Source organism: Sapajus apella, unplaced genomic scaffold, assembly GCF_009761245.1.
Source record: "Sapajus apella isolate SASKATOON/1434 unplaced genomic scaffold, GSC_monkey_1.0 scaffold49, whole genome shotgun sequence".
NCBI classification, from domain to species: Eukaryota; Metazoa; Chordata; class Mammalia; order Primates; family Cebidae; genus Sapajus; species Sapajus apella.
In genome coordinates this window covers 2,017,116-2,029,712 of record NW_022436989.1, presented here as the reverse complement: position 1 = coordinate 2,029,712, position 12,597 = coordinate 2,017,116, and the positions used below count along the sequence as shown (strand labels likewise).

Here is a 12,597-nt window from a genome sequence, read left to right as displayed (position 1 = left end):
GCTACCCCCCAGATTCTAATCCAGGTCATGCCCCCGCCCTGCACCCCAGCTACCCCTCAGATTCTAATCCAGGCGCTCCCGGCAGCCCCAGGCTTCGGCCAGGTCATGTCCCCGCCCCTCCGCCCAGTGCTCAGGGCACTGGCCCCTGACTTGGTTTATCTGCCACTCTGGAGTTTCTGCATCTGGGCAGTAGCTCGCCGTTCCCTGCCCTTGCCTCTCTCGTCAGTGTCCAGGTGTTGACCACTGCTTTGTTCCGGATCTTTTTAGCCCTTTCATGCGCAAAGATGGACACACTCGTAGGCCTGGAGCCCCTTGCCTGAGCAGCTGCACCCCCAGGGCACACTCAGGTCTCCCCCGGCCCCAGGTGACTTGAGATTTCACATCAGGTCTGGTTCCATTAAACCATTAAGACCAAAGTGGCTTTAGTCACCTGCACAGTTTAAAGAATCACGTGCAGCTCAGCCAGGCCGGGACTCAGCCCCTAACCTGTCCTGGGACCTGAACACACGCAGCCAGTGGGGCTGACTTGGTTAACCTAAGAGCCTGCTCAATACCTGTTGCTGCTGAAATAACTGATGGCCTGGAGGCTGTGGGGACTGCTCCACCATGGGCACCAGGCTGGGCGGAACCTCGGAGGCGTTCTAGGCCACTCCCTTCCTGACGTTGTCGGAGAAAACATGAGGTGCCCCCAAATACTGCACGGGACATACAGTAAAACATTACTTGCACTCTGAAATTTAAATGTAACTGGACACATTTTTATTTGCTAAATCTGGCAGCTGAATTTCTTTCGTTTTCCACAGGGGAGTTGGAATTGGGGTTTAACAAGGAGAACCCCGAGTCGTACAGGACAGGCTGTGGATACCATTTTTTCTTTCCTCTTATCACGTGGTCTCTCCTGTAAAACCTGGAAGCAACAGATTTGCATCTGACAAGCAGGGAGGAAACATTCTGGATACTGCTTAAGGCAAAATTCGTTTAAAGATCTGAGCTTGGGCTGGGCACGGTGGCTCATACCTGTAATCCCAGCACTTTGGGGAGGCTGAGGCGGGAGGATCACTTAAGGCCAGGAGTTTAAGACCAGCCTGGCCAACATATCAAGGCTCCATCTCTACAAAATTAAAAAATTAGGCAGGCATGGTGGCTCATGCCTGTAGTCCTAGCTACTCCAGAAAGGCTGAGGTGGGAGGATCACTTGAATTTGGGAGGTTGAGGATGCCATGAGCCATGATCATGCCACTACACTCCAGGCTGGGTGACAGGGTGACACCTTATCCAAAAAAAAAAAAAAAAAAACAACCTAACCTCATGTCAGAGATGCTGGAAAAAAATGCCTTGGGGTTTGACACTATATTGAGGCCTCGCAGTGAAGAATGAGGAGGAAGACATTTGTCACCAACACACAAGTGCTCCTGCACTGAGAAGAGGCCAGAAAGGGAGGCAGCCCTCAGTGGTATTATCATAACCACAGTTCCTGAGCCTCGCTCACACACCAGGCAGAATTCTGCCAGGCACGGTTCACACACAATCTCCCGTGGTCCCCTCCCCAAAGCTGTGAATGAGGAATGCCTCCTTCAGTGTAAGAGGCAACGGGGGACATGTTCTGTTTGTCACCCATGGTCACAGCTGCTAGAGCCAGGCTCTGTCTGACCTCTAAGCCCATAGACCTGGCGAATGGCATATCAGGGCTGGCAAGTAAGTTTCACCTCCCACGCCTACTCCAGCTGCCCAGAACCAGACCTGACAGTCCCAAGCTCCTGCCCCGACTCAGCTGGGCTGGAGGATTCCCAAGGCTGACCTTTGCTTGGGGAGGGTCGGGGCAGTGCATGGGGAGGGTCCTGCCGTGGCCACAGACTCCCCTCTCCCCACGGCCCCCTTTCTTAGAAGGTTCAGGAGAGCAGGCTTGGTAGGAGCTGCCATCTACATTAGGTATTTCTCCTAATGAGATCCCTCCCCTATTGCCCCACCCTCAACAGGCCCTGATGTGTGATGTTCCCCTCCCTGTGTCCGTGTGTTCTCACTCACTTATGAGAACATGCAGTGTTTGGTTTTCCATTCTTGTTGAATGATGGTTTCCAGCTTCATCCACGTCCCTACAAATGACATGAACTCACCCTTTGTTATGGCTGCACAGGATTCCATGGTGGATATGTGCCACGTTTTCTTTATCCAGTCTATCATGGATGGGCATTTGGGTTGGTTCCAAGCCTTTGCTATTGTGAACAGTGCCACAATAAACATACGTGTGCATGTGTCTTTATAATAGAATGATATATAATCCCTTGGATATATACCCAGTAATGGGATTGCTGGGTCAAATGGTGTTTCTAGTTCTAGATCCTTGAGGAATCGCCACACTGTCTTCCACAATGGTTGAACTAATTTACACTCCCACCAACAGTGTAAAAGTGTTCCGATTTCTCCACATCCTCTCCAGAATCTGTTGTCTCCTGATTTTTTAATGATCGACATCCTAACTGGTGTGAGATGGTATCTCATTGTGGTTTTGATTTGCATTTCTAATGACCAGTGATGATGAGCATTTTTTCATGTTTGTTGGCTGCATAACTGTTTCCTTTTGAGAAATGTCTGTTCATATCCTTTGCCCACTTTTTGATGGGGTTGTTTTTTTTCTTAGAAATCTGTTTTAGTTTTTGTAGATTCTGGATATTAGCCCTTTGTCAGATGGGTAGATTGCAAAAAGTTTCTCCCACTCTGTGGGTTGCCTAATTACTCTATTGATAGTTTCTTTCGCTGTGTAGAAGCTCTTTAGTTTAATTAGATCCCATTTGTCTATTTTGGCTTTTGTTGCCATTGTTTTTGGTGTTTTAGTCATGAAGTCCTTGCCCATGCCTATGTCCTGAATGGTATTGCCTAGGATTTCTTCTAGGAGTTTTATGGTTTTAGGTCTTATGTTTAAATCTTTAATTCATCTTGAGTTAATTTTTGTATAAACTGTAAGGAAAGGATACAGTTTCAGCTTTCTGCATATGGCTAGCCAGTTTTCCCAACCCCATTTATTAAATAGGGGATCCTTTACCCATTGCTTGTTTTTGTCAGGTTTGTCAAAGATCAGATGGCTGTAGATGTGTAATGTTATTTCTGAGGCCTCTGTTCTGTTCCATTGGTCTATATCTCTGTTCTGGTACCAGTACCATGCTGTAGCCTTGCAGTATAAAGTCAGGAGCATGATGCCTCCAGCTTTCTGGGTTTTTTTGGTTTATTTGTTTGTTTGTTATTTTAGGATTGTCTTGGTTATACAAGCTCTTTTTTGGTTCCATATGAAATTTAAGGTAGTTTTTTCCCAATTCTTTGAAGAAAGTCAATGGTAGCTTGATGGGATAGCATTGAATCTATAAATTATTTTAGGCAGTATGACCATTTTCATGATATTGATTCTTCCTAACCATGAGCATGGAATGTTTCTCCATCTGTTTGTGTCCTCTCTTATTTCCTTAAGCATTGGTTTGTAGTTCTCCTTGAAGAGGTCCTTCACATCCCTTGCTAGTTGTATTCCTAGGTATTTTATTCTCTTTGTAGCAATTGTGAATGGGAGTTTGCTCATGATTTGGCTCTCTGTCTGTTATTGGTGTATAGGAATGCTTGTGATTTTTGCACATTGATTTTGCATCCTGAGACTTTGCCGAAGTTGCTTGTCCAGCTTAAGGAGGTTTTGGGCTGAGATGATGGGGTCTTCTAAATATACAATCATGTTGTCTGCAAATAGGGACAATTTGACTTCTTCTTTTCCTAATTGAATGCCCTTTATTTCTTTTTCTTGCCTAATTGCTCTGGCTAGAACTTCCAATACTATATTGAATAGGAGTGGTGAGAGAGGGCATCCTTGTCTAGTGCCAGATTTCAAAGGGGATGCTTCCAGTTTTTGCCCATTCCGTATGATATTGGCCGTGGGTTTGTCATAAATAGCTTTTATTATTTTGAGATACATTCCATCAATACCTATTTTATTGAGAGCTTTTAGCATAAAGGGCTGCTGAATTTTGTTGAAGGCCTTCTCTGCATCTGCTGAGATAATCCTGTGGTTTTTGTCTTTGGTTCTGTTTATGTGATGGATTACATTGATTGATTTTTGTATGTTGAACCAGCCTTGCTGTTTTGCATCCCAGGGATGAAGTTGACTGGATCATGATGGATAAGTTTTTTATGTGCTGTTGAATTAATTTGCCAGTATTTTATTGAGATTTTTGCATTGATGTTCATCATGGATATTGTCCTGAAATTTTCTTTTTCAGTTGTGTCTCTGCCAGATTTTGGTATCGGGATGATGTTGGCCTCATAAAATGAGTTAGGGGGGAATTCTCTCTTTTGCTATTGTTTGGAATAGTTTCAGAAGGAATGGTACCAGCTCCTCTTTGTACCTCTGGTAGAATTTGGCTGTGAACCTGTCTGGTCCTGGACTTTTTTTGGTTGGTAGGGCTATTAATTGCTGCCTCGATTTCAGATTTTGTTATTGGTCTATTCAGGTATTCGACTTCTTGCTGGTTTAGTCTTAGGAGGGTGCATGTGCCCAGGAATTTATCCGTTTCTTCTAGAGTTTCTGGTTTATTTGCAGAGAGATGTTTATAGCATTTTCTGATGATAGTTAGCACTTTTGTGGGATCGGTGGTGATATCCCCTTATCATTTTTTATTGCATCTGTTTGATTCTTTTCTCTTGTCTTATTAGTCTGGCTAGTGATCTATCTATTTTATCTTTTCAAAAAACCAGCTCCAGATTCATTTATTTTTTTGAAGGGTTTTTTGTGTCTCTATCTCCTTCAGTTCTGCTCTGATCTTAGTTATTTCTTGTCTTCTGCTAGCTTTTGAATTTTTTGTTCTTGCTCCTCTAGTTCTTTGAATCCAGATATTAGGGTGTCAATTTTGAATCTTTCCTCCTTTCTCTTGTGGGAATTTAGTGCTATAAATTTCCCTCTACACCTGCTTTAAATGTGTCCCAGAGATTCTGGTACATTGTGTCTTAGTTCTCATTGGTTTGAAAGAACGTATTTATTTCTACCTTCATTTCATTAATTATCCAGTAGTCATTCAGGAGTAGGTTGTTCAGTTTCCATGTAGTTATGTGGTTTTGAGTGAGTTTCTTAATCCTGAATTCTAATTTGATTGCACTGTGGTCTGAGAGACTGTTAGGATTTCCATTCTTTTGCATTTGTTGAGGAGTGTTTTACTTCCAATTATGTGGTCTTGCATTGAGTTAGAACATGCTCCTTTAGCTCAGAGAAATTTGTTATTACCCACCTTCTGAAGCCTGCTTCTGTCAATTCGCAGCACTCATTCTCCATCCAGCCTTGTTCCCTTGTTAGAGAGAAGTTGTGATCCCTTGGAGAAGAGGCATTCTGGGTTTTGGAATTTTCAGCCTTTTTGCACTGATTTCTTACCATCTTTGTGGATTTATCTTCCTTTAGTGTTTGAAGTCGGTGACCTTTGGATGGCGTCTCTGAGTGGATGTCCTTTCTGTTGATGTTGAAACTATTTCTTTCTGTTTGTTAGTGTTCCTTCTAACAGTCAGGCCTCTCTGCTGCAGGTCTGCTGGAGTTTGCTGGAAGTCCACTCCAGACACTGCTTGCTAGGTATCACCAGCGGGGGCTGCAGAATGACGAAGAGAGCTGCCTGTTCATTCCTCTGGTAGCTTTGTCCCAGAAGGGCACCCATCAGATGCCAGCCAGAGTTCTTCTGTGTGAGGTGTCTGTCGGCCCCTGCTGGGAGGCGTCTCCCAGTCAGGATACACAGAGGTCAGGGAGCCACTCCAGGAGGCAGTCTGCTCATTACCAGAGCTCAAATGCTGTGTTGGGAAATCTGCTCTCTTCAGAGCTGCCGGATAGGGATGTTTAGGTCTGCTAAAGCTGTGCGAACAACCACCCCTTTCCCAGGTGCTCTGTCCCAGGAGGGTGGGGCTTTATTTATGAGTCCCTGATGGGCTGCTGCCTTTTTTCGGAGATGCCCTGCCCAGCAAGGAGGGAGTCTAGTGACGCAGTCTCCCTGCAGAGGCCTTGCTGAGCTGCTGTGGGCTCCACCCAGTCCAGACTTCCCCACAACTTTGTTTATGCAGGCTCCTACCTGAGCCTCAGCAATGGCGGACACCCCTCCCCCCACCAAGCTGGAATGTCCCAGGTCGAGCTCAGGCTGCCGCGCTGGCTGCAAGAGTTTCAAGCCAGTGGGTCTCAGCTTGCTGGTCTTCATGGGGGTGAGACCCGCCGAGCCAGACCACTTGGCCCCCTGACTTCTGCTCCCTTTCCAGGGGGGTGAGCGGTTCTGTCTCACTGGCCTTCCAGGTGCCACTGGCGTATGAGAGAAAAAAAAAAAAAACTGCTGCCGCTAGCTCCGTGTCTTCCCAGACGGCCACCGAGGTTTGTGCTGGAAACCCAGGGCCCTGGCGTTGTAGGCACCGGTGGGAACCTCCTCTGCGGGTTGTGAAGACTGTGGGAAAAGTGGTAACTGGGCGGAGACCCTGACGGCTTCCCGTGGCTGGGAGAGGCAGTTCCCCAACGCCTTGCACCTCCCAGGTGAGGTGCCCCACCCTGCTTTGGCTCAGCCTCCTTGGGCTGCACCGGCTGTCCTCAGTCCCAACGAGATGAACCAGGTGCCTCAGCTGGAAACGCAGAGGTGACTTCCCTCCTGCGCTCGCGGGGAGCTGCGCACCGGGGCCGCTTCTGTTCGGCTGTCTTCCCAGCGACTCCCCTTCACAGCTGTTAAAGCTTGTTCATTTATGTCATCTCATTTAATCCTCATGGCAGTATTTTCAGGTGGATTTTCATTGTCATCGCTAAACATGAAGGTTGTAAGACACTCGTGCTGAAGCTGGGCTGGTGCCATAGAGACTGCAGAGCTTGCTGTCGGCCTTGCGGGTTCTCTGTTCTCTGTGCTTCCCGAGATGCTGGACACCCAGCGTCTGCCCCTCCCTAGCACGCCCCTTTGTCAAAGCACTGCCCTGCCCTCAGGCAGCCGGTCAAGGCTGGCAGGTCTGGGCGTCGTCCTCCCGGCCTGGGGTGACTTTGCACACATCTGCTGAGACCTGCCAGGTTGAATTTTGTGGGCTAACATTCAGAGAGCATCTCATGTGCCTTCTCATGTTCAAGTTTTTTGGGGGGATGTCCCGTTGGGGCCCACAGGTAGCTGACAACCAGAAAAACTGTAAAATGAAGTATTGAAAATAGGGTGAAGTGAGAAAGAGTAAGGGTGCGTTTTCCTGTGACTTTGGGGGATGCATGTAACTGGTCCTGGCGGGGCGCTTCTCTCCTGAGCAGGACAGCAGAGCGCCGGCCAGCGCTGGGCTGGAGGCAGAGTGCACCCCCCCCGCAGCTGAAGCTGAAGAGCAGAGTCCTGGTTTGAACACATTCCACAGTGTCCCCACCTGGCGAACATTTGCTAATGAGACCCCAGAGCGTGGGCTGAGATAACACGGTCCAGCTACTCTGCAGGGCAAACAAACACAGTGACATTGATTTCCAACCTTGCCAGGGAATGACTGCTAATTTAGAATAGGATGACACAGCTAGTTTTTTTTTTTTTTTTTTTTTTTTTTTTTAATGTTACTAGTTTTTTTTCCTGATAATAAAAGTAATATATGTTCCTTGTAGAGAACTTAAACTACAGAAAAGAATAAATTTAAAAATTACTAATATAGAAACATTGTTTGAACATTGAAATGGAGTACCAGAGGTTGTGGGATAATGGTAGGTCAGAATTTGTTAGTCCTGAGGGGAAAACAAAATAAAACAAGGCCAGGTGCGGTGGCCGTCACCCCAGAGCCTGCAATCCCAGAGCTTTGGGAGGCCGAGGCGGGCAGCTTACCTGAGGTCAGGAGTTCAAGACCAGCCTGGCCAATGTGGTGAAACCCTGTCTCTACCAAAAATACAAAAAAAAAAAAAAAAAGAGTAAAAATTAACCAGGTGTGGTGGCACACGCCTGTAGTTCCAGCTACTTGGGAGGCTGAGGCAGGAGAATCACCTGAACCTGGGAGGCGGAGGTTGTAATGAGCCAGGGTCACACCACTCACTGCACTCCAGCCTGGGTGCGAGAGTGAGACCCCATCTCAAAAAAAACAAAAAGCATGCTGGACTGGGTCAATGCCAAGTACTCTATTATATTACAGGTGTATTGAGAATAATTTTAATCACAATAACAACATCAACAATAACAGCTATACAGCAGAATCAGTGTAAAATGTGAGAAAGGGCTTTTACCAAAGCGGTTCTGCTGTTCGCACCCAGAGCTGACTGCAGCAGCTTGGTGAGAATGGAGTCTCTGTATGGAATGTGCAAGACCTTTTTCCCCGTGGCTGCCTCAGCTAGAGCGCTGAAAGAGAAAGAAAATCCAAAACAACAGGTTACAATATTGCCTTAAGAAGAAATCTGCCTCCCTTGGGTTAAGTTAGAAAGAGCTCTCAAATCCCGTCCTTGGCCCCATAGCCTGATGATAACATCGGACAGTAGAGATGCCTTCTACTCACGAATGCCAGAGTGTGACAGCTAGCCATGGCCTGACTCCTTCTCCAAAATCAACCCTGGAGAAGCCACAGCCTAGAGGAGGAAGCCCCGGTCTGAGGAACGGACACATTAAAACCCACCAGGAAACCCTGATGACCCTGCAGGCTACTGTAAGTTTGTGTCTAGAGAAGCAGCTGCAATTCCAGGAAGGAGGTGGTGGGCCTGGCAGTGTGCAGATAGGTTTGGGGTGTAGTTCTAGGTTCTTTTCTTGCCTCTCTCTCATGCTGCCTTAAGATCCCATCAAGTTAGGACCTCATATGGCTACAGCCTCAGGGGAGGAGTGAATGAGAAGATCCTGCCCTGTTCCAGGGACCACGAAGAAAGCAGTGTTGGCACTGAAGAGAGTGGATAGGGGAATGGGAAATCCCATCTGTAAGAAATCATAACCACAAGGAGGCCGGGCACAGTGGCTCAACCTGTAATCCCAGCACTTGGGGAGGCTGAGGTGGGCAGATCACTTGTGGTCAGGAGTTCGAGACCAGCCTGGCCAACGTGGTGAAAACTTGTCTCTACTAAAAATAAAAAAAATTGCCAGGCATGGTGGTGTGCGCCTGTAATCCCAGCTACTCTGGAGGCTGAGGCATGAGAATCACTTGAAATCAGGAGGTAGAGGTTGAGGTGAGCAGAGATCGTGCCACTGCCTGGGTGACAGAGACTGTCTTAAAAAAAAAAAAAAGAAAAAAAAGCTGGGCGCGGTGGCTCACGCCTGTAATCCTAGCACTTTGGGAGGCTGAGGTGGGTGGATCACCTGAGGTCAGGAGTTCAAGACCAGCCTGGCCATCATGGTGAAACCCCATCTTTAAAAAAAAAAAAAAAGAAAGAAAGAAAAGAAAAAAATTATAACCACAAACAGGAAATAAATCTATAAAATTCATGTAGCCCATTTGGAAAAGAAGCAATTTTTTTAAGGAAAGAAATGCAATATTTAAAAACACGATGGATAAGTTTAACAGCACATTAGACACTGCCTGGTTGGAATTAGTGAACTGAGAGCTTTGAAGAAAGTGTTCAGATTGCAGCCCAGGGACGCCGAGGGGAGAAACGAGAGGGAGTTGAGGAGACACGGGACAGAGCTAGGTGGTCCGTGTACTCTAATTGAAGTCCTAGAAGAGAGGAAAAATGGGAGGTGAGATATGAGAGGGAATGGCTGAGAAATTCCCGGAACTGATGGAAACCACTACTCCATAGAGTCATGAGGGCCAAGGCATTCCAAAGGGGAGGAATAGAAATGAGTGTACGCTCCGATGCACCAACGTCGTGAAACCTGAGAACACCTAAAACAAAGAGAAAAGCTTAGAAGCAGCTAGGGAAAAAAAGGCAGATTATCTTCAAGAAAAAGCAGGTAGGGCCGGGCCCAGTGGCTCACGCCTGTAATCCCAGCACTTTGGGAGGCCAAGGTGGGTGAATCAGGAGGTCAGCAAATCAAGACCAGCCTGGCCAACATGGTGAAACCCCATCTCTATTAAAATACAAAAAATTAGCTTGGCCTGGTGGTGCACGCCTATAATCCCAGTTACTCTGGAGGCTGACACAAGAGAATTGCTTGAACCTGGGAGGCAGAGATTGCAGTAAGCTAAGAATATGTCACTGTACTCCAGCCTGGTGACAGAGAAAAATCCCGTCTCAAAAAAAAAAAAAAAAAAAAAAAAAAAAGGAGTTAGACAACAGTTGACAATAGGAGAATTCCTTCTGTGTGGAAAGAAAACACTAACCATCTGAAATACAATACCCAACAAAAGCATCTTTTGAAGAATGACGTGGCCCAGTGTGGTAACTCACACTTATAATCCCAGCACTTTGAGAGATCAAGGCGGAAGGATGGCTTGAGCTCAGGAGTTCAAGACAAGTCTGGGCAACATGAAGAAACCCTGTCTCTACAAAAAGTAAAAAAATTATCTGGATATGGTGGAACGTGGCTGTGGTCCCAGCTACTTGGGAGGCTGAGGTGGGAGGATCGCTTGAGCCCGGGGGGATTGAGGCTGCAGTGAGCTGTGATTGCATCACCGCACTCCAGCTTGGGTGGCAGAGACATTGTCTCACAAAAAAAGAATGAGGTAAAAATAAAGATACTTCAATGTAACAAAAACACATTGCCACCACCAGATTCTCACTAAAGGGAATCGTAAATAATATGCTTTAACCAGAAGGAAGCTGATCTTAGGCAGCAGCTCTGAGGTACACAAATGAATAAATTTTTAAAAAGATAAATGTGAATGAACACTGTAAAATGGTGATAATGTCTTTCAGAGTGAAAGAAGAATAGAATTGAAATACATAACAAAGAAAACAATACATAACAATCACATGTCTAGGTTGAAGATTCTTATATTATCCAGAAGGATTTATTACATTTAGACTTTGACCACAGGTTTAAGAGCCAAGAAACAGAGTTAAGCATATATTAGCAGGGCACAGTGGCTCACACCTGCAATCCCAGCGCTTTGGCAGGCCGAGGCAGGAGAATCACTTGAGCCCAGGAGTTTGAGACCAACCTGGGCAGAATGGTGAAAGCCCATTTCTACAAAAGCTACAAAAATGAGCTTGCTGTGGTGGTGCATGCTGTAATCCAGGCTACTCAGAAGGCTGAGGCAGGAAGATCACTTGAGCCTGGAAGGCAGAGGTTGTAATAAGCAGAGTTCGTGCCATCTCACTCCAGTCTGGATGACAGAGCAAGACTGTCTCAAGAAAATAAAAAGCATGTATTGAACTTTGATATGACAGAGGTAGCACAGAAGATCACCGGGGGAAGGGGGAGCTATTCAATAAACAGAGCTGCAAAGATTGGTAATCTATAAGGAAAAAGATTGAAAAGGATGCCTCCCTCACGTCAGACCCAGAGGTCAACTCCAGGCGGATAGGAACATAAATGCAGTATAGGTGGTTATCTAACTCTGATTTTCTTAAACAGGAACCAAATGCAAAACATAAACCATAACCATAACTTCTGTTCATCAACAAACACCTTAAAAAAGGGGAAAGGCAAGCTGCCAACTGGGAGGAGATACTTACAATATGTACACCTGAGAAAAGAATAATCAGCAGTATACAAACAGTGCCCAGCCGGGCGCGGTGGCTCACGCCTATAATCCCAGCACTTTGGGAGTCTTAGGTGATAGTTCAAGACCAGCCTGGCTAACATGGTGAAACCCCATCTCCACAAAAATACCCAAATTAGCTGGGCATGATGGCGGGTGCCTGTAATCCCAGCTACGCAGGAGGCTGAGGCAGAGAACTGCTTGAACCTGGGAGGCTCTAGAGGTCACAGTGAGCTGAGATCGCGCCACTGCACTCCAGCCTGGGCAACAGGGCAAGACTGTCTCAAAAAAAAAAAAAAAGGTTCAGATACCATATTTTTATTGTAGCTTTCTTGTGTTTAGATATACAAGTAGTTACTGTTGTGTTACAGTTACCTGTGGTGTCATCACACTTCCATGATGTACTGTGTGTAAGTACAGGGGGGAGCCATTGCCTGTGGTGTCGTCACAGTTCCATGCTGTACTGTGTGTAAGTACAGGTGGGAGCCATTGCCTGTGGTGTTGTCACAGTCCCATGCTGTACTGTGTGTAGGTACAGGTGGGACCCATTGTCTGTGGCGTCGTCACAGTTCCATGCTGTACTGTGTGTAAGTACAGGTGGGACCCATTGTCTGTGTTGTAGTCACAGTTCCATGCTGTTCTGTGTGTAAGTACAGGTGGGACCCATTGTCTGTGTTGTAGTCACAGTTCCATGCTGTACTGTGTGTAAGTACAGGTGGGAGCCATTGTCTGTGTTGTAGTCACAGTTCCATGCTGTACTGTGTGTAAGTACAGGGGGGAGCCATTGCCTGTGGTGTCGTCGCAGTTCCATGCTGTTCTGTGTGTAGGTACAGGTGGGAGCCATTGTCTGTGTTGTAGTCACAGTTCCATGCTGTTCTGTGTGTAAGTACAGGGGGGAGCCATTGCCTGTGGTGTCGTCGCAGTTCCATGCTGTACTGTGTGTAAGTACAGGTGGGAGCCATTGTCTGTGTTGTAGTCACAGTTCCATGCTGTACTGTGTGTAAGTACAGGTGGGAGCCATTGCCTGTGGTGTCGTCACAGTTCCATGCTGTACTGTGT

The 12,597-nt window shown here is 46.5% G+C and overlaps 1 protein-coding gene across 1 annotated transcript in view; it reads right to left on the bottom strand.

Moving 5' to 3' along the window:
- Positions 1-12,597, bottom strand: part of LOC116525901 (kinesin-like protein KIF28P) — a 77,968-nt gene that overhangs the window by 22,152 nt on the left and 43,219 nt on the right. Inside the window, 3 exon segments of the mRNA XM_032242031.1 lie at positions 167-269; positions 7,125-7,288; positions 8,201-8,312. Coding sequence (XP_032097922.1) covers positions 167-269; positions 7,125-7,288; positions 8,201-8,312 — 379 coding nt within the window.